The sequence below is a fragment of the Schistocerca americana genome, chromosome 5 (assembly GCF_021461395.2).
Source record: "Schistocerca americana isolate TAMUIC-IGC-003095 chromosome 5, iqSchAmer2.1, whole genome shotgun sequence".
Classification (NCBI taxonomy): Eukaryota; Metazoa; Arthropoda; class Insecta; order Orthoptera; family Acrididae; genus Schistocerca; species Schistocerca americana.
In genome coordinates, this window is record NC_060123.1 from 91,813,306 (window position 1) to 91,834,992 (window position 21,687).

The window sequence follows — 21,687 nt, forward strand, 5'->3', positions numbered from 1 at the left end:
AAAAGGTGGGAATTTAAGGAGATGGAACCTGGATAAACTGACTAAACCAGAGGTAATACAGAGTTTCAGGCAGAGCATAAGGGAACAATTGACAGGAATGGGGGAAAGAAATACAGTAGAAGAAGGATGGGTAGCTTTGAGGGATGAAGTAGTGAAGGCAGCAGAGGACGAAGTACGTAAAAAGACAAGGGCTAGTAGAACTCCTTGGGTAACAGAAGAAATATTGAATTTAATTGATGAAAGGAGATAATATAAAAATGCAGTAAATGAAGCAGGCAAAAAGGAATACAAATGTCTAAAAAATGAGATTGACAGCAAGTGCAAAATGGCTAAGCAGGGATGGCTAGAGGACAAATGTAAGGATGTAGAGGCTTATCTCACGAGGGGTAAGATACATACTGCCTACAGGAAAATTAAAGAGACCTTTGGAGAGAAGAGAACCACTTGTATGAATATCAAGAGCTCAGATGGAAACCCAGTTCTAAGCAAAAAAGGAAAAGCAGAAAGGTGGAAGGAGTATAGAGAGGGTCTATACAAGGGTGATTTACTTGAGGACAATATTATGGAAATGGGAGAGGATGTAGAGGAAGATGAAATGGGAGATATGATAATGCGTGAAAAGTTTGACAGAGCAATGAAAGATCTGAGTCGAAACAAGGCCACGGGAGTAGACAACATTCCATTAGAACTAGAGCCAGTCCTGACGAAACTCTACCATCTGGTGAGCAAGATGTATGAGACAGGGGAAATACCCTCAGACTTCAAAAAGAATATAATAATTCCAATCCCAAAGAAAGCAGGTGTTGACAGATGTGAAAATTACAGAACAATCAGTTTAATAAGGCATAACTGCAAAATACTAAAGCGAATGCTTTACAGACGAATGGAAAAACTAGTAGAAACCGACCACGGGGAAGATCAATTTGGATTCCGTAGAAATGTTGGAACACATGAGGCAATATTGACCCTACGACTTATCTTAGAAGCTAGATTAAGGAAAGGCAAACCTACGTTTCTAGCATTTGTAGACTTAGAGAAAGCATTTGACAATGTTGACTGGAATACTCTCTTTCAAATTCTGAAGGTGGCAGGGATAAAATACAGCGAGCGAAGGGCTATTTACAATTCGTACAGAAACCAGATGGCAGTTATAAGAGTCAAGGGGCATGAAAGGGAAGCAGTGATTGGGAAAGGAGTGAGACAGGGTTGTAGCTTATCCGCGATGTTATTCAATCTTTATATTGAGCAAGCAGTTAAGGAAACAAAAGAAAAATTCGAAGTAGGTATTAAAATCCATGGAGAAGAAATAAAAACTTTGAGGTTTGCCGATGTCATTGTAATTCTGTCAGAGACAGCAAAGGACTTGGAAGAGCAGTTGAACGGAATGGATAGTGTCTTGAAAGGAGGATATAAGATGAACATCAACAGAAGCAAAAACGAGGATAATGGAATGTAGTCAAATTAAGTCGGGTGATGCTGAGGGAATTAGATTAGGAAATGAGAACTTAAAGTAGTAAAGGAGTTTTTCTATTTGGGGAGCAAAATAACTGATGATTGTTGATGTAGAGAGGATATAAAATGTAGATTGGCAATGGCAAGGAAAGCGTTTCTGAAGAAGAGAAATTTGTTAACATCGAATATAGATTTAAGTGTCAGGAAGCCATTTCTGAAAGTATTTGTATCGAGTGTGGCCATGTCTGGAAGTGAAACATGGACGATAAATAGTTTGGACAAGAAGAGAATAGAAGCTTTGGAGATGTGGTGCCAAAGAAGAATGCTGAAGATTAGATGGGTAGATCACACAACTAATGAGGAGGTATTGAATAGGATTGGGGAGAAGAGGAGTTTGTGGCACAACTTGCCTAGAAGAAGGGATTGGTTGGTAGGACATGTTCTGAGGCATCAAGGGATCACCAATTTAGTATTGGAGGGCAGCGTGGAGGGTAAAAATCGTAGAGGGAGACCAAGAGATGAGTACACTAAGCAGATTCAGAAGGATGTAGGTTGCAGTAGGTACTGGGAGATGAAGAAGCTTGCACAGGATAGAGTAGCATGGAGAGCTGCATCAAACCAGTCTCAGGACTGAAGACCACAACAATAACAACAACGAGTTACATGCCCTGTTGCAAGGGAGATAAAAACGGAACCAGTGGAAAAATGCTCCTATCAAGAGCATAAAAAAGTGTTCTTGTTTATTTAAAAGACTGATTGAAGAGTGGGGTATTAGCTGCCTCATTCTACCTTCCTCAGCACCTTCAAAAAAATTACTAGTAATTTTGGCATGCGAACATATTTGCACTTTTTTATGCTGTGAGAGAAGAAGACAATGGCAGTGGCAAAAAGACAGATAAATACCGGAAGATAATAGACAGTGGTTTGTTATAGAAAGAGTGAAAGAGACAATGACAGTATGAGAAAAAGAGAGGGACACAGTGGTAGTGGGACGTAATTGATAGTGACAGAACAGTACTAGGAAAAAAATGAAGAAGACAGTGTTGGGGAGAGGGGGGAGGGGGAGAAAGTGGAAGTGGATGAGAGCCAGTGACAACAAGAGAAAGAGTGTATGACAATGAGAATGAGGAAGAAAGAGTTAGCAACAGTGAGAAGAGACAGCAGCAATAGGAAGGAAGGAATGAGATATTAGCAATAGGAGAGAGCAAGAGGGAGAGAGTGACAATGAAAGGAGACAGTAACAGTACGACAGAAGTAAGGTGATTGTGACCGTTACATAGGAGACAATGACAGATAGACACAAAGTGATGCTGACAATGAGTTGGGCTGAATGAGTGAGTGAGAAAGGACAACTAAGAGTGTATGGGTATGGGTGACTTACTGTGATGGACTAGTGGGTGTGAGTGAGTTACAGTTATGGAAACTTGACAGAGTTTGAAGCCATTTCCATGTTAAAAAAAGAGCAAATATGTCTGCACGGCAAGGATTTTGGGAAATATTTTGTAGAGAAGGGTAGAATAAGGCAGCTGGTATCCACTTTTCAGTCAGAGTCTTTTAAATAAACAGGAACATATTCCCATTTTTTTGCTCAGTAGGACCATTTTCCTGCTGGTATGAAATACTATTCAAGGACAGCCAGGGTAAGAACCCCTAGATGATGACAGCATCTCTATTAAGGAGAAGGGGCACATTATTGTCAAAGTGTGACCTATCTTTTATAATTTCAGCATATTTTTTTAAAGAGGATGAGGGTTTCAATTCACATAGGATAAGAAGAGAAAGCATGAGAATTATGTTATGGCCCCAAGCGACCAGCGAGCGGTGCACGGTAGAGAATAGAGATGTGAAGCCACTGAAGGTATCGCTAACAACAAACAGACAGGGCAGATGAACAAGTAGGGGATGGTAGACACTACGACCGACCACGACACAACACGAGGCCAGCAAGCAAGAACTGAGATGATAAACACAGCGAGACAACAATAGTATGTATCTCAACATACAGAACTGGAATGCAGTACAGCCGAGATGCACACGCAAACTATGGCGAGTATCAGATTGTCGGGGTTGTGCCACCCGGCTGCTTAAATACACGATCACGGGAAATGCGATTGGCCGCAGACTTCATGTGGTACAGAGAGTGGCACACTCACATGGTAAGGCTTGTGGCGCAGGCACGTGCTGGAGCACGGAGACCCCTAGTGAGTACCTAGGTCCATACCTTCTGGCGCAAGTTCAACTTCTGTGCCTTCCGATACCAAAAATTAAATGGAAAAAAAAATAAAAAATAAAAAAATTGTATTGAAACAAAAATTTCTCTTGCGTCCACTTTCGAAACAAGGAAAATACCCCTGACACTAAAAACTAAAGTTGATACAAGAACAGTCAATTATGTTTAGAATATCAAACATGTGGCCCAATGATTTTAATCTTCTTTGTCACAAACACAGTACAATTTAGTTTAGTTTTAGGAGTTGTCATTATTAGTTCACAGCAACATCCCAGAAACTGAAAGATCCCGCTGTATCTCTCTGTATATGAAGGGGGTTCCCCACATCTCACATACGACTAGCGAGACTCCCTAATGTCACAGTTTTCTAGTGTTTCAGTACATGATAAATTTAAAGTTCATAAACAACCAGTGTAATTTGAGGATATTTTTTCCAATAAATATTTGGGTTTCTGAGAAACAACTATTTATACATTTACTGAGCTTATAATAAGTTTTTAAACAATACGTCAACTTGTATCAACCATATTACCCAGTTAAAGAAATCAAGTGTTTTGTAAATTAATTTATGAGAAAGGCAGCAAGACACTATGTAAAATATTTCACAGTGGTATATGATATCATAAGAAATACCAAAAACCAATAAACCAGATGCGGTCATTGGTGTCTCACCCGATATGTGACTAATGTACACTCCTAAGAAGTTCCTGAAAAATCTTACGTATGATACAAACAATGAATCAACAAACTTAAGAGACTTTGTCTCGTGCTGATTTGTTGCACTTATCCTAGCTTCCCTGAGAATAGTTACTTCCTTCTTTATTATTCTCCACTTATCTGCTCTTCATCTTTATTTATTCTTAGCCGATTACCACACTCACATATTTCACTTTGTTTCTTTCTCATTTACTTTTTTGTATGCTGCTTTTTTAAGTTCCAAACAATGGAATGAACAAAGGAATTTCTCTCTCTCTCTCTCTCACACACACACACACACACACACACACACACACACACACACGGTGTGCATTTGTGGGAGTGGCAGTGGGAGATGTAGGGGGTGGGGAGAGAGGGAGGGAGGGAGGGAGAGAGAGAGAGAGAGAGAGAGAGAGAGAGCTAAATTGTCTGTAGGTCTCTGAGACATGATAGCACACCTGACAACTATCTTTGTAAGTTTCAACAGTGTGTCACTACTGAAAACAGGAGAAGTACTTGAATCATCACGCACTATGTTGCATCCTTCATCTATCAGCCATAGGGTGTTGAAATGCAAACATTTCTGTACAATGAATACTTTAAAATGTCAAAGTGATTTTCAGTATGGATCAGTGTCCTGAGTGAACACATTGAGTGTTTAATAACTGTTCTCTTTCTATGTCCGTGATTTTTTTCCGATCCAATGACTTCAAACATGAAAAGAATTCTGTTCAATATGAGACAGGTATGTGTTCAGAAACAATCAGCACTAGAGGAAATGCTTGCAGGACATTTTCAGAGGGCAAGAACTGCTGCTGCTTGGCACTGTATCAGAAACCACCTCTGTGGTCTGGAGGTTATTGTCATTTAATTATAAAGCGGAGATCCCAGATTTGATTCCAATGTCTACATAAGCTTTTCTGTAATAGAATGACCTGGCCTCATGAGGGCAAACGAGAAGCTGCTTGAAAAAACAAGCAGCAAAATTGGTACAAAAGCTGTAAAAGATTTGCATCAGGTTGGGAACCACACGATAACTGCTTTACTTGTTTCAGCCAATCAATCTGATATTAGAGAGGAGAAGAAGGCAAAATGGTCATTTCCTCCACTTGCACTCTGGTTTATACTCTCCGGTTAATACCTCCTCAACATATTCCTGTAGTGATGTGAATATTTTCCTACGCCAATCACGTGTCTGAAAAAGAGAGTAGGACACATAACCTGCTGCTCAGCCAGTACTTAGGAGGGCATGCAGATCCAATCCATCAGTTCCAGTTGCATAGCCAGTTCTGGCTATGGCTTCACTTCAGTGAGACATCTCTATAGTGTTACTACCAAGTTTTTAGTGAATTTAGTGAGAAAGCCACAATGAAGGGTTGCAGTAGCAATCCCAGTCTGGTAAGCACTGTGTGGTGACATGGTTTAGAATAACGTATATGCAAAAGGATTGCGAGACGGGCCACCCGTGCTTGGTGAAACCTGCACTGCACAGCGATAACAGCCAAAGTGAGCAGGACGATGTCACCACACTTGGACTAGACCCATGCTGTGAGCTGCTTGACCAGGGGTTGGGTAGTAGTGCAAAAAGTGCACCTAAGAGCCATATAAATATGTGTGAATTTTAGGGTAGTTTCATTCAAAGTCCAGCAGCACCACCACGATGTCAGATCCACACTAGATGATAAGACACCTGAGCACTGCCTACTGCAGATATGGGTTTGAGACCAGGTCAGGCCAGCCACCAACTGCACTGAGTCTCCTTGTGGGACTTGGTGCCAGAGCAGCCATCCACACCTGCCATCGCCAGACTCCTGCCAGCAGGCAGCGGGTCGTGTCCTGCATACAGCACTCTCCACCCACCTCCAAGGCGGATGCAAGTGGGGCCTGAATTGCTGTACAGGCCGCTGGCCATTGCTCAGTCTAACGTCAGCATCACAGGGCACCTATGTGTGCATCTCTTGACCGAGTGGAAGTAGCCTGCTGCCTGGGTCACTGAAGTGAGGTGTGTCTGCTTCACATTACTTGTGACAAGATGTGTATTTAGAATTGAACAAAGCATTTTGCTTGACCAGCAATGTGTCAGTGGGCCCACCGGCCCATCACTCCAACATTCACCCTGTTGAGTGCCGTCTGCACTCCACACCTGAGATCAGTGAGGAGCCAAGTTGTGGTCATCAGGAAGCCTTCATCCGACCATCCAATTCTCACCATCAGTGAGTGTTTGTTTTGGACACTGAAATTAGGTGATCATTTAACTCTCATAGGTCTTACATTATGTAAAGAATGATCATTTGATTCTATGTATGTACCTTGCACCAATGTGATAATTAATGGACTTGTGTAATTCACATCTCTTCACTCGAGTTAAAGCACTGTGACTTGAACAAATGTACTGATTTTATTCACACCATCATCAGTAGTTATGTGGCCACCTTTTGAGAAACTGACATGGTGACTGATGTCACATCAAAATGGCAACAAGTATGTTTGACCATGAATACCATCGCAAGAAAATGGCAACAAGGGTGTATGAATATGTGTGATAATTTTGTTTCCAATGATGGATACTTAATGTAGTGCACCTTTCCTAACTATTCTCCATTAATTTGGGTGTTCCTGCCACTTCTTTGCCTCTGTCCTAACTGGGCACTTATATGTTTCAATGTGGCAACTCTGAACCTGGATATCTCAGCACAGTTACTGCTTTTGTTGCAAAACATGCAAATGACACAAGAGATTATTTTGAAAACATGGTCCCACCTGGATGTTAGTCCAGCCCAAGTCAGGAGACAGCCACCTCAGCTGTTTTCAAGTTTTGATAAGAAGATGGAGCCATGACTGAACTACAGTGCTAGGTTGGAGCAACATTTAGTTGCCACAACAGAAAGCATTTCTACTTGCATTCTCTGCTGTTGATTTACGCAGAGTTCTTAAAAAACTTAACACAAAGATAGATGCTAGTGACCTATCATACATCCATCTGAAAGACAAGCAAGATAATTACTTTGATTTGCAGATACATGTAGCAGCTGATAGACATAGATTTTTTGGCTGTACTAAGAGAAGTGGGCAAAGTTACCATGTGTGTATATCCAGCCCCATTACAGGGCTTACCGTATTTACTAGAATCTAAGCCGCACCTGAAAAATGAGACTCGAAATCAAGGAAAAAATTTTTCCCGAATCTACGCCGCACCTGAAATTTGAGACTCGAAATTCAAGCGGAGGGAAAAGTTTTAGACCACACCTCCAAATCGAAACAAAGTTGGTCCTACGTAATATGAGACACAATTTTGGTCGAATAAATGACGATACAGCTACAGTAGTTTGGTTCGAGTCGTAAGCTTAGCAGTTAAGCTTTACCAGGTAGCCATTGCTATGTGTCAGACGCTCCGTCCGTATTTATACGGGTACCCTTCCTTTTTCACGTGCTTCGTCTGGTTTGAATTGATTGCTTATTTTTCTTTGATCTGATAAGTGCCGTTCTCTTTGTTATAGGTGTTTATGTCACTCTGAGCTGAAAATGCATTACTGTACTGTGTCATGCATTGTTTGTCGCATTCTGATAACGAGTGTTTACGGCCTGTCGCCGCTCGCGGCATGGCTTGCTTTTGAGGGCGCTACCGCCGCTTACAAATTTAAAAAAGAGAGAGCGCGAGAGAGAGAGAGAGAGAGAGAGAGAGAGAGAGAGAGAGAGAGAGAGAGGAATCGTCTCATTAGCGAAACAATGGCAAGAGGCTGCTATTTGTTGTTACTTACACTGCTGCTTTCTTTGATAATGATCAACAAATAATAGGCTGCGTATGATAGAAGATGTTCTGAACGAGAGTTTAGCGAAAATTTTTCTCCGTTTGAAACTCTTTGCAGACGCCTCTTTAGTGCATTATATTCTGCACAGAAATTAGAGTCATCTTAGATTTAAAAAGCTAGTCAATTGCCATGCTTCAATTCTGACTGTATCACTATTAGGCATAAGAATAATACGAATATAAACATGACATGATATGTATATTCTTCCGCGTTTGCTGTTGTCTCACTCTAGTTTCGTAGTTTATTAGGCAGACAGGATTTAAATGAGATAGCAAACACGAAAGAATACATGGCAAAATGTTTATATTCGTATTATTCTTATGGTGAAAAGAATACTGCGTGTGATTCACAATTCATAAAAGTTCCTATTAGCAGCCATCTCTTCTCACAGGTAGGAAAAAATTCAGAATGTAGAGTTGGCCACATTGACGAACATCCCAAACAGCCTTGCCAGTCGGATTTTCGTAATACATTGAAATGCTGCTACATTCGAAGATGAACAATACAGAATTTGTATTTACTTCGTTGGATAATGTTTGAAAATGCAGTGGTCGAAACTCGGGGCGGAGAAAAAGAGTTCATCTTCCACCTTTTTTTTAATTTTTTTACTGACGCAGAGGTTTTGGCGCCAGTACTTATCTTTGTGCCTGCAAAGCATGCCTGTGTAGCGCTACATATATTCGACGGCAGAAGTTAGTTGTGGCGGCACCTACCAACATTTTTCAGAACTTTCTCGATTCTAAGCCGCAGGCGGTTTTTTGGATTACAAAAATCGGAAAAAAGTGTGGCTTAGATTCGAGTAAATACGGTAACACAGGACTGTGAATGCCTGTGTTTCAATGAAAAGCGTGAACAATCATATGGAAATTCATCAGTGCACGACATGATTTTAGAACATTTACTGCACAAATGTATGAAAGATGACACATTCAAGTTGAAAAAACTCTCATTAGCTATTTATTTATCACTCATCTGTGCTTTTGAACAAACAATGACAGTGTGCAATATTACAGAAACCTCTTACCCCCATCAAATTTCAGGCTAGTAAACAACACTGAAGCCCGGAGTGATCTCGCTGGCCTGGTGCACATGGCAGGCCGAACATTGCTGAGGTTCCCCGATACGTCATACTCGTGCCTTAAATGTTTTGGGGTTGGGTTGTTTGGGGGAAGAGACCAGACAGCGAGGTCATTGGTGTCATCGGATTAGGGAAGGGCAGGGAAGGAAGTCGGCCGTGCCCTTTCAAAGGAACCATCCCGGCATTTGCCTGGAGCAATTTAGGGAAAGTGCTGTATCCTGAGGTGTATGCTCTTCCATAATACAGACACATTGCCTACCCAGTAGGCATAAACATCAAAATAACAAAATATTTATAGTCTGGCTTTCAGAAGGCTCCACCTGGCCCGATGGTACCAAAGTCACCGCAGGTGGTGCCAAAGTCACCGCAGGTGGTGCCAAAGTCACCACAGGTGGAACCAAAGTCCCCAGACTGGTTCCCTACACTGATAATGTGTCCAAAAAAGAGAGTGGGACATAACCTACTGCTCAGCCTGTACTTATGAGACTGCTTGGATCCAAGTCAGCAGCTGCGGTTGCAGTCACTTGCACATTTGTTTGTACATTTTAAAAACATTTCTCAGATATAGTTTAACATGATATGATCAAATATGAAGTTTATCATGCAGTGTCAGAGAGCTGAGTATTAGCAAATTGACATATGTGTGGAATGAATTTAAAACAAGACTTAACAACTGCTAAAATAACTATGGCTAGTAAAATCTGTCTGTTCACTCAATATAGATTCAAGCTTTTTGATTTTATGGACCTATCTTTCCAGTTACTTTCTATCTGGTGAATAATGAGTTTGGTTTCCAGCATGTGCTGTGCAATAGTTGATTTTTCCAAGTGGTTTAGACTGAAACCACTTATGTATTCCCAGAAGTGAATTTTGAAATTTCTGCTTGTTTTTGCTACATAGTAGTCAGGACAACTGTGGCATGATTCTTCATACACCACATTGTTGTTGAATTTTTGAGTATCTGTTTTATGTTATGGGTATCCAAACTTTTTATTAAAGGAGAATGCAGTTGTTACATTTACAGAAAAAGTCTACACACAATCATCAAATTTAGGTTTTTGTAGTTTCCCTGAATTCATTAGAGCAAATGCCAGACAGTGCCCTTCAAAAGGATAAGGGCAATTTCCTTCCCCAGTTTATCCAAGATGAGCTTGTGCTTATACTCTAATGACCCTTTCCTTCCTGCCATCCTTCCTTCCAATGATGATAGAAGTGATTGATCATCTAATTTCAAACAATGGAAAATCCAGGATGGAATGTCACTCTCTCTCTCTCTCTCTCTCTCTCTCTCTCTCTCTCTCTCTCTCTCCCCGCACTGCAGTTTCAGTTGTCTGCGCGCGCGCGTGTGTGTGTGAAAAAAATTGTAAGAGAGCACGAGCAATAAATATTTATCTGATTTCAAGTATCCTGCTCCAAAATTATAGTCTTCTTTGGCCTTAACAGTTTTGAGGAGACCAACAATGTCATAAATTTTTATTGAGAATCTATCAGGATTAAATTAATGTGCAAAGCCCACCACACAGTTATGACCTAAAGAAATATATTTATCGATCAACTGCTCTTGCAGTCAACAGCAGTGGGAAGAATCCTGATGAAAATTGTTAATACATCTACTAGCTCGTACAAACAGACCCATCAGCAAATGAGTCACCACATATACAATCCAAAAATTAAGAGGACACGACCCTGAATGGCCTGCATTTTTAACATTATCTTCACTTTCATAGTGCAACTGATCTATAAATGAGATGAGAGGTAGCTCAAAATTCTTACACACAATCAGGGTCATTAGTCAAAGAATTTCCCACAAAATCATTAAGATATTTATTATATTTTGGCACTGACAACAATATTTATAATAGTATAAAAATGGAACACTATTTCACTGTGGTACCGTTTTCTTTGGAACCACTGACTGCACAGCTCGGAAAAAGAGAGTACAAACAACATTCACATAAGTGTTTTATGCCTCCAATTTCCTTCCATGATGCTGATCTGTGAAAAAGGCAAGTAATTTATTTTACTACAACAAAAATATTTAAAAATGTAGCTCAAGTATCAGTGACATCATCATCATGTTAAAAATGTTTCAGTAAATAGTAGGCATGGAAGGTAGAGGAGGTCATTCTAAATATCTGTACCAAATTTTGTGAGTTTAACTTCAGTCATTTAGGAGAAAGTGTACCTGAGTGAGGGAAACTCAAGTTTTCGGTAAATTGAGAAAGGAGATTTACAGATTTATTAACTTACCACTATGCTCTTTAGAACATTCCAGCTGCAAACTTCAGTTGTCATCCTGTTTCCATATCCTCCATACTTTTTCTCTTCATTATTTTCTTTATCTTTGACTCCTTGGTAGCAGCTTTGGCAGCTGTCTCTGCTTCAGTATCCCGCCAATTATCAACAGCAGTTAGAGCTGAAGCCATATTCCTCCCCGTCTGGATGTTCAATTTCTTCATAACATTGATTCTTGAAATTGCACCATCACGGAATGTTATTACTGCATTCATTACACCAATCTTCAGCACTTTCAGCCCAACAAATAGAGTTCTGTTGAAGCTTTCATTTGCATTCTGAGAGAGACCATGCATGCATTTCCTAAGTAGATTTTTATTTGCCAGATTGTTATCTATAGGCCTAATTGCCTCCATTACAGCAAGTGGTAAGGAATGTTTGTGGGCATATTGTATGCCCGTAGCATTGCTCAGCCAGTACTTGCACCATGAAACTTCCCCTTTTGGACACAAAATATGTTGTAGGGGTTCACCTGTTGACACTCCGTGTGAACCATATTGCCCAAACAGCTCATCTTATGTTCTCCAAATCTCCTACATTTCTCCTTATTGCTAGTACATAATATTTAATCAAAAAATCAATTTCACTTTTTGTAAGATGACCTGTAACACCTATGTGTTTTCCATCAGACAGTTTTTTTTCCACTGAAGTCTTTACATAATTTTCTCAGCTGAGCTACCATTCTTTTTTGTACATGCCCACCACATTCAAGCTTTTTTATCAGAGTGTCCCCATATGGTCTGTTATTAACAACAGAAGTGTGTCCTTTACAGTCTCCATCCCCAACGTAGCCTACATGCCTCACACCCACGACTGGTCTCTGAGCTTCTAAAAATGTTTAGAACTCCTTTCGTTTCCATGTTTCCACTTGGCCCATAAAAGTTCTTTACACAAACATGGATGCCAATAAATTTACTTGAACAACACTGGCAGTTCTTTGTTAGACATTCATAATCTAGTATCTTACCAGTTTCAATAAATGTGGCAGTTACAACCCCATTCAGAGAAGTACGACTTCTCTTCTGCCAAGATCCATCAAATGCTGCTACAATGCCTATTCTCAGACGAGGCTACTGCTTCTTCTGCTGCTTTTTTAATTGAATGTTCACTTACACCACATAACGCATTATGTATTAATTTATTGTACTTGTCAAACCTCAGTGGAGGTGGAGGGAAATCCATCGCTGCACAAAAAGGGCTCTCCTTCCTCTTCCAATACATTGTCCTGCATAAGCAAGCTGAATATTTACACTATAATGTTGACGATCAGTTACCGATGATGTAACAGTATCACTCTGCATCTTACACAAGTTACAAGCAATCACTAACCGACTTGAAAGACCCTTCCTTGCTGAAGTGTCCTCAGAAATGTCAATACTATCTTCACAATTGCAGTACTCACATTTAACAGCACTCTTCAAAAGTCTTGACAGCATATTTAGGTTCACAATAAAATTTCTGTCGCTATTGCTGCTCACAATACTACTAGGCTTGTTCTTATTACATTCAGAAAGCAAAAGTTTACGTCTAGAAGCACTGCCTGTAGACACAGTTTCTGTGGGCGACTTTTGAAGCAACTGATGTGTATTATTTGGTTGTGTTTGGAACTGGTTGCCATGAAACTTTCGTTTGGGAATAAATTTCTTTACTCAGCATTTGTAGCACAGGAAACACACACACAGAAACAAAACAACACAGAACAACTACAAAACCACATGAGTATGAAATTCCGAAATCATATATTCTCAGATTTTTGTTGACATTCAAACCATAGCCTTCTAGACATGCCTGTACTTCGGTTCCGGGAGTCAATGCCTTCTAGAATACACCTGTGTTGATGATCTGTAACTAACGATGGAAAAAAGAAGGAACAAAATAATACATCACGTATTTGGATGCACTTCAAACTGACAGATGGGTGTGGCCCCTGTGCAACATTACATTCAACCTCAATTTTAGAATGAACAGAAAATGATAATGCCCATAAACTATACATTTTTGAAATCAGAATGAAATGCTCTTTTCTATAGGCCAAGAAAACATCTTTCAAATTTTTGGTCATTTTCATGAGCATGTACCCTTAAGAAACTAAACAGCTGTTAATTAGTTTTGCATAAGACAGACCTAACAGAATGACTACAGAAGAGCAAGCCTCTGTTGGTTATCATACACACATTGAACTACGACACCTGGAGCTGAGTTAAATGCAAGATAATCTCATGCACACCTGCCAACAAAAGTGACCACTTAAGAATTTATTATGCATTATCTATTCAGGGACACAATGTGTCTGCATGTATATGAATGATATGCCATGGTATGTCCAAATGCAGACCTCCCAAGAAAGGTGGGAGTGGGGTGGGGGTGGGGGGCGGGATGCATATGCTTCCAAGAGGAGAAGATTCCGGACTTGAAACTAAGAGCAAATCTTTTAGGAGATCACCTCAAAAAAGTGCAAAGAATATGAGATGGTACCCATATATCATGTCAACCTATGCAAACTGCAATGGAATGAATATTTGGACACTGATGTCTGATACAACCAGAATATTCAACAGGTAATTCCAAAGTTGCTGTCACAGCAACAGCCTATTAAGACAAAAGACAAGAACCTTTTGTCTGGTTAGATATACTGGAACCCCAATAGTGATTCCATCACTTAAGATCTGTTTGTATTATCAATCAATCAGTCATATTTGCTAATCTAAAGGAAACTACTCTTGGCATTAAAGAACTTCTTTGTGGTCACAATTAACCAAATATTAAAATGAAATTTATTACCTGGTCGGAGTTCCAACATGTTTCATCATTACCATCAAAAATGTGTTTCTTCCCATACAGTTTAACATCTCGATTTAGTACAGAACTGACCCTGAAATCAGTATATTTGCATTGTAATTCTTAGTACTTCATAAATGGCCACAGAAAGAACAAGGAAACTTTACAATTGTGATAAACATCATGAATTCCAAATAGAAGACACACATAAATAATGAGGATGGAGTGGAGGGAACAACATTAAAACTCACAGATTAGTTGACTTTTAACTCAATCTGGACAGTGTTAACAAGTTATTAGGAGTGGGTAGTATATAGGTTAGTTACAAATGACTTAACTAGTTTTATTTATGTACTATAGCTCTGCATATTGATGTAATTTGTGGAGCTTTAATATCAAACAAACAAACACAACAATGTCTGATTACAATTGCTCATTGTGTTCCTTCTTAATAATTTTACTGATTCAGCATCTGTAATAAGTTTCTTTCAACAGACTGCATAGTGTATTCATACTAGCTTGTTTGTGGGTATTATTTAGAAATTTCATGCAAACATATGCATTAAAATGGAACAATGCCTAATGACACTAACAGTCTAGAAGTAGGGTAAATTAGAATGTCAATGCTGTTTGTAGTAGGTCTACAGGTCTATTTAAAAAAATCACAAATGTTAAGATAAGTTGTTGTTGTTGTGGTCTTCAGTCCTGAGACTGGTTTGATGCAGCTCTTCATGCTACTCCATCCTGTGAAAGCTTCTTCATCTCCCAGTACCTACTGCAACCTACATCCTTCTGAATCTGCCTAGTGTATTCATCTCTTGGTCTCCCTCTACGATTTTTACCATCCACGCTGTCCTCCAATGCTAAATTTGTGATCCCTTGATGCCTCAGAACATGTTCTATCACTCCTAACAACTGGTCACTTCTTCTTGTCAAGTTGCGCCACAAACTCCTTTTCTCCCCAATTCTATTCAATTAGTTAAGTGATCTACCCATCTAATTTTCAGCATTCTTCTGTAGCATCACATTTCGAAAGCTTCTATTCTCTTCTTGTCCAAACTATTTATCGTCCATGTTTCACTTCCATACATGGCTACACTCCATACAAATACTTTCAGAAACGACTTCCTGACACTTAAATCTATACTCGATGTTAACAAATTTCTCTTCTTCAGAAATGCTTTCCTTGCCATTGCCAATCTACATTTTATATCCTCTCTACTTCGACCATCATCAGTTATTTTGCTCCCCAAATAGCAAAACTCCTTTACTACTTTAAGTGTCTCATTTCCTAATCTAATTCCCTCAGCATCATCCGACTTAATTCGACCATATTCCATTATCCTCGATTTTCTTTTGTTGATGTTCATCTTATATCCTCCTTTCAAGACACTGTCCATTCCGTTCAACTGCTCTTCCAAGTCCTTTCTGTCTCTGACAGAATTACAATGTCATCGGCACACCTCAAAGTTTTTATTTCTTCTCCATGGATTTTAATACCTAATCTGAATTTTTCTTTTGTTTCCTTTACTGCTTGCTCAATATACAGATTGAATAACATTGGGAAGAGGCTATAAACCTGTCTCACTCCCTTCCCAACAACTGCTTCCCTTTCATGCCCCTCGACTCTTATAACTGCCATCTGGTTTCTGTACAAATTGTAAATAGCCTTTCACTCCCTGTACTTTACCCCTGCCACCTTTAGAATTTCAAAGAGAGCATTCCGGTCAACACTGTCAAAAGCTTTCTCCAAGTCTACAAATGCTAGAAATGTAGGTTTGCCCAGAGTCAGTATCGCCTCACGTGTTACAATATTTCTACGGAATCCAACCTCATCTTCCCCCGAGGTCAGCTTCTACCAGTTTTTCCATTTGTCTGTAAAGAATTCACATCAGTATTTTGCAGCTGTGACTTATTAAACTGATAGTTCGGTAATTTTCACATATGTCAACACCTGCTTTCTTTGGGATTGGAATTATTATATTCTTCTTTAAGTCTGAGGGTATTTTACCTGTCTCATACAGATGGTAGAGTTTTGTCAAGACTGGCTCTCCTAAGGCAGTCAGTAGTTCTAATGGAATTCCCGTGGCCTTGTTTCGACTCAGGTCTTTCAGTGCTCTGTCAAACTCTTCATGCAGTATCGTATCTCCCATTTCATCTTCATCTACATCCTCCTCCATTGCCATAATATTGTCCTCAAGTACATCTCCCTTGTACAGACCATCTATACACTCCTTTCACCTTTCTGCTTTCCCTTCTTTGCTTAGAACTGGGTTTCCATCTGAGCTCTTGATATTCATACAAGTGGTTCTCTTTTCTCCAAAGGTTTCTTTAATTTTCCTGTAGGCAGTATCTATCTTACCCCTCGTAAGATAAGCCTCTACAGCCTTACATTTGTCCTCTAGTCATCCCTGTTTAGCCATTTTGCACTTCCTGTCGATCTCAGTTTTGAGATGCTTGTATTCCTTTTTGCCTGCTTCATTTACTGCATTTTTATATTTTCTTCTTTCATCAATTAAATTCAATATTTCTTCTGTTACCCAAGGATTTCTACTAGCCCTCGACTTTTTACCTACTTGATCCTCTGCTGCCTTCACTACTTCATCCCTCAGAGCTACCCATTCTTCTTCTACTGTACTTCTTTCCACCATTCCTGTCAATTGTTCCCTTATGCTCTCCCTGAAACTCTGTACAACCTCTGGTTTAGTCAGTTTATCCAGGTCCCACCTCCTTAAATCCCACCTTTTTGCAGTTTCTTCAGTTTTAATCTATAGTTCATAACCAATAGATTGTGGTCAGAGTCCACATTTGCTCCTGGAAATGTCTTACAATTTAAAACCTGGTTCCTAAATCTCTTTCTTACCATTACATATAATATATATAATAAGACCAGAGTACATCCTAATTGTAGGTCAAGTCCACATTGTCTGTCTCTTCCTATACAAGTGTCCTATAGCACTGTGTTTTCATGATGAAAAAGGATCCATAAACTTTGAACTAGGAGATGAACAGATCTCATTAACTTTTAGTGTGCAGTTAACATGCTGCTTGAGAGTTATTTTGTAGTCTGGATTCACATATTCTCTCTTTTCAATGAACTATCTGCAAAAAATGTTGTTTCAGCATTAAAGATGCATTTCACAATTTGTGTCAATTGCAAGCTTCAAGTTTTCTGCTTCAATCTGTTGTGACACTACCCAACATCACTATGCAAACTGACTACCTGGTGCAACATTACTGCCAAGTGCCTCGACACCACCACACAGATGGTGCTTATCATCACGAGCACATATGGCAAGACCACGCCAGACTTCTGCATATAAGACAGCCCAGGGCCAGTCTGAGTCAACTGTAATGCAATTAGTAAAGTGTGTGCCAGTTGGCATATTGGTTTGGTTTATGGTGTCTACATTGTGCCCTCTGGTTATTATTACTGTGTGAACTGGACTTGAATTGAAATGCTTACTTAAAATAGATTGCAATGCTTTGGAAGTGTGACAACTCGGGACCTGCGATGCATACAAGTCAGACTTTAAACTTTTGTAATTAGGCTTGAGTGTTGTTTCTTCAACTGTCGAGGAACTAGAATTACTACCACAAACTGCACAGAGTTATCATGAGCTAACAGCAGCAAAATTAAAGGCAGTGCAAGCAGTAGCGAGTGTAACAAGTACATCTTTTGTGACACCTGTGTTTATGGTTATCCCAGCATTTAATGAACAAAGTGAAGAGACCAAGACTTACTGCCAATGACTGCAGTTATATTTTATGGCTTGCCAAATTTCTGCAATGCATCATTTCCAAAAACTAGAGCTTACCTAATACAGAATCTAGAGCCATTAATGATTCCAGCAGGACTTGAGTTGTCTAGAATATTTTCTTTATGGAAGCACATTTTTTGAGGAAGAAACACATTACTGCTGCCCAGTTAGAATTTTGACTGCGCAAAAAGGGTCCCAATCAATCTTGTGCTGACCAGGTCATTGACCTACTGGGATTAAGTAAAAATTGCAATTTTAATTTTCTGTGAAGGCAGAACTATGCAGAAACTTTAATCATGAACGTTATTGTGCATCTTGTCCTCCACTCTGAAGTGAGGAACCATGCATTGAGGAAATTGGATCTGTCTCTGAAGGAAGTAATGTGAATATTTCAAACCTGTGAAACTGTCCATGCAGCCCAGAGTTACTTTTTGATAGAAAAAGATGTCATGGCAGATAGCTCTACAGAAGTGGTTGTAAGGACATCAAACCAGTTCTGATGGGGTCCTCACCTGCTCTGTGACCTACACCAGCAGTGATGGGCAATGTCAGCAGCAGCACGGTTGTTTGTCTTTAAACATTCAGTCCTTCATCACACATGCAGCATGTTCCCCCATCAACGCACAATACGCTACACATTCAGCAGAAACGGGCTCCTGCTAGAGGTATGTTGTAGCAGTTCCAATACAATCACACCCCAGTCTATGAACATGAACCAAGAGTGATAAAACTACACAAGTGCAGACTTCTCAGCACACAGCCTAGCAAATGTACCTACATGCATTTATAGTTAAACATTCAGTGAAGTTACTCCTGGACACCATTTGCTTCTATGTCATTGCCTTCCAATCTGCATACTTGAGCTTGTTTCACTGCAGAGAGCCAAGTCAATTCTTTGGGACTATGGAGATCAACATGTGCCTTGCTATGAAAGTTGTTAGTTTTACTAACTCACAACCTAGTCACCCATCCAGTAAATTTTCTTGTGGTAACTAATCCCAAAATTGATAATGTTTTTGGAATAGACTTTTCCATGCTTTTGAATTCATGATTCTTGAAACAGTATACATGCCACATAGTCCAAATGGTCTTGCACTGCTCTAAAGAGTTTCTACGAGAGATATATTCACTTTTCTCATCTGGATTAGGGAGGGCAGCTGATTTCAAGGTTCATGTCACTCTTAAGGTGACACTTATCCTGCACTTTTTCTGAGCTCATCTGGTGTCTCTGGCTCTAAAGAATGCTCTTAAAGGAGAAATGGATCAACTAACTAATGAAGAAGTGTTAATATCAATTCCTCCTGGTCAGTGGGCCACTTCAGTGGTAACAGTACATAAAGTCAACAGCACTTTAAGACTCTGTTGGGATTTTGAAGTAACATTAAGCAAAAATAAAGTGGGAACTTACCACTTGCCAATCTCAAATAAATTCTTTGCGAAACTAAGCCATGCCAATTTATTTAGTAACTGACCTCACAGAGACGCAGGTCCAAATTCCCTTGAATGCAGCGTTGTGAACATACCCACTCCTCAACAAGGCACATGGCCTCTACCACTCTAAATGATGGGCCATGTGCATCACTATTGCCCAGTTTGGTATTAGCACCTACAGGTTGGCTCTACTTCCTACAGGTTTGTGCTCTTCCCCTCTGGTGGCAAAAGTGTTTATAAGGCAGCAGGTAGCGTGCGGAAGTCACTGGTTGGAGCCGTGAGAGGAAAGGCAGTCACTTGCTGAATCAGGAAAAACTGTTCCGCAAGCTGTCAACGAGGTTTATGTGCTGGCCATACACATTGAGTAATTGCGGGCCTGCAGTAGTGTGGTGTCTGGAGGTGCTGCAGCCTGAGCTTCTGGCAGTGACTATATTATGTTTCCTCAAGTTTGAAGTATGAAATAAATCCATGTATGCTTCTCACTGAAACAGGTACTCTGTCCTGGTGTGGATATAAACCATTTTTTAGTTAATATTTACAGACTGTGTGCCAACAGAGTGATTTAAACTGTGTTATCAGATCTGACAAGACATTCTCTCCTCTGGTACGGCTATTGACTACACATGATGGGCAGTTGTATGAGTACCTTTATTATCTGTGAATTTAACACATATTTTGATGTTATTTTGTAACTGTAGCCTTGTAGGAGAGAACATGGTTGTTGTATTAACAGTCAGTTGTTTCAGTGTAGCCTGTGACCTATCCTTGTGTGTGTACTTACTGATGGACAGACGTACCATACCAACATCTATTCTGAGTGGAAACAACTGAACTTCTGCCAGAGGAAAAATCATTCATAATAACTCTTGTTATTGTAATTATTCTCTTTAATTACTTGATTTATTTTTCTTTTGAAATGGTTAATTGAAAAGTTAATATTCATCCTTCCATTTCAATGCTGTTGGACCTCAATGCCCTTCGTGGGTTAAAAGCAAGACCACCTTGATTGAAGGCTGCAGCTTGGCAGTGTGGCTACATGGCTGTCCACACTGTACCTACTTATCTGTGTTTCTTTGCTCCCAGCTCATGTCATTGTTGAGGCCTGTTCCTCCTGGGTGCACACCCTTGGTAGGAGACTTCAAGTTTGGCTGCTGATTAGGCAACAGAACACCATCTCCGCTCTGGCAATGCCTTCATACACTAATCAACTCAAATCACATGCCACTCCATGCACTATGGATGCTTGGGCCATCAAACAACCACCAAAGATACAATTGGCAATGATCTCGCAAAAAATAAAAAATGAATAAATAAAATAAAAAATAAGAAAATAAAATAATAATAATAATAATAATAATATAGTGACCCAGTGGAGTCCAAATTACTTCCGGCTGACAGACAACGAGGGTTGTCCAGTTGTCCAGAAAGTAATGCACCACACTTTTTCTTCAGCAATTCTTTATTGAACATAATGAGAATTACACACACAAAAGAATGGTGTTTTATCTACACACACTATTTTTCCACATAATCCCCATCCCATTCTATGACCCTATGGCCTTCCTCCAGTGCGAAACAAGGTGGTGTATGCACTGTCAGTACCAATCCTTGTCCTGGTGGTGGAGCCAGTACTTCACTGCCTGAAATCCGCTTCTCATTGCTCTCAAATTGTCTTCCATGAATGGCATCTTTTAATGGCCCAAACAAGTGGAAGTTTGAGGGGGCAAGGTCAGGACTGTCTGGTGTGACAGTCGTGGATGGTCTTCCTGACTGGTACAAATCGTTGAGCTCTGTCGAACCACCTTCTGATGACCTCACCCTCCATACCCAGTGACTAACTGTACTTCTGTCGACAGCAATGCTCCATAGACATTGCACAAATTGCCGACAATTTCTTTCTCCGCAGAGAGAAATTCAATGATGGCACATTGCTTGTAATGTACATTACCTAAACGTGCCATTTTGAAACTTCCCTGCAGCTACACTGTCTCACTATCTGTCATAAGTGACAGAAACTTGGCATGCTCACTCAGGAGACTTCAAATAATACGTGTATAATGTTTCGCATTCATAGTATTGTTTTTGGCTGAGGAGATTGCTGCAGTTGCTTGTCACGTACAGTTTAAATATGTTCTAAGTGATACTGGTGAATTCTAC

At 39.9% G+C, this 21,687-nt stretch overlaps 1 protein-coding gene across 1 annotated transcript in view; it reads right to left on the minus strand.

Moving 5' to 3' along the window:
- Positions 1-21,687, minus strand: part of LOC124615674 (nuclear receptor 2C2-associated protein) — a 49,192-nt gene that overhangs the window by 13,884 nt on the left and 13,621 nt on the right. The window contains exon 2 of the mRNA XM_047143701.1: positions 14,342-14,432. Coding sequence (XP_046999657.1) covers positions 14,342-14,432 — 91 coding nt within the window. The remainder of the gene's footprint in view (positions 1-14,341; positions 14,433-21,687) is intronic.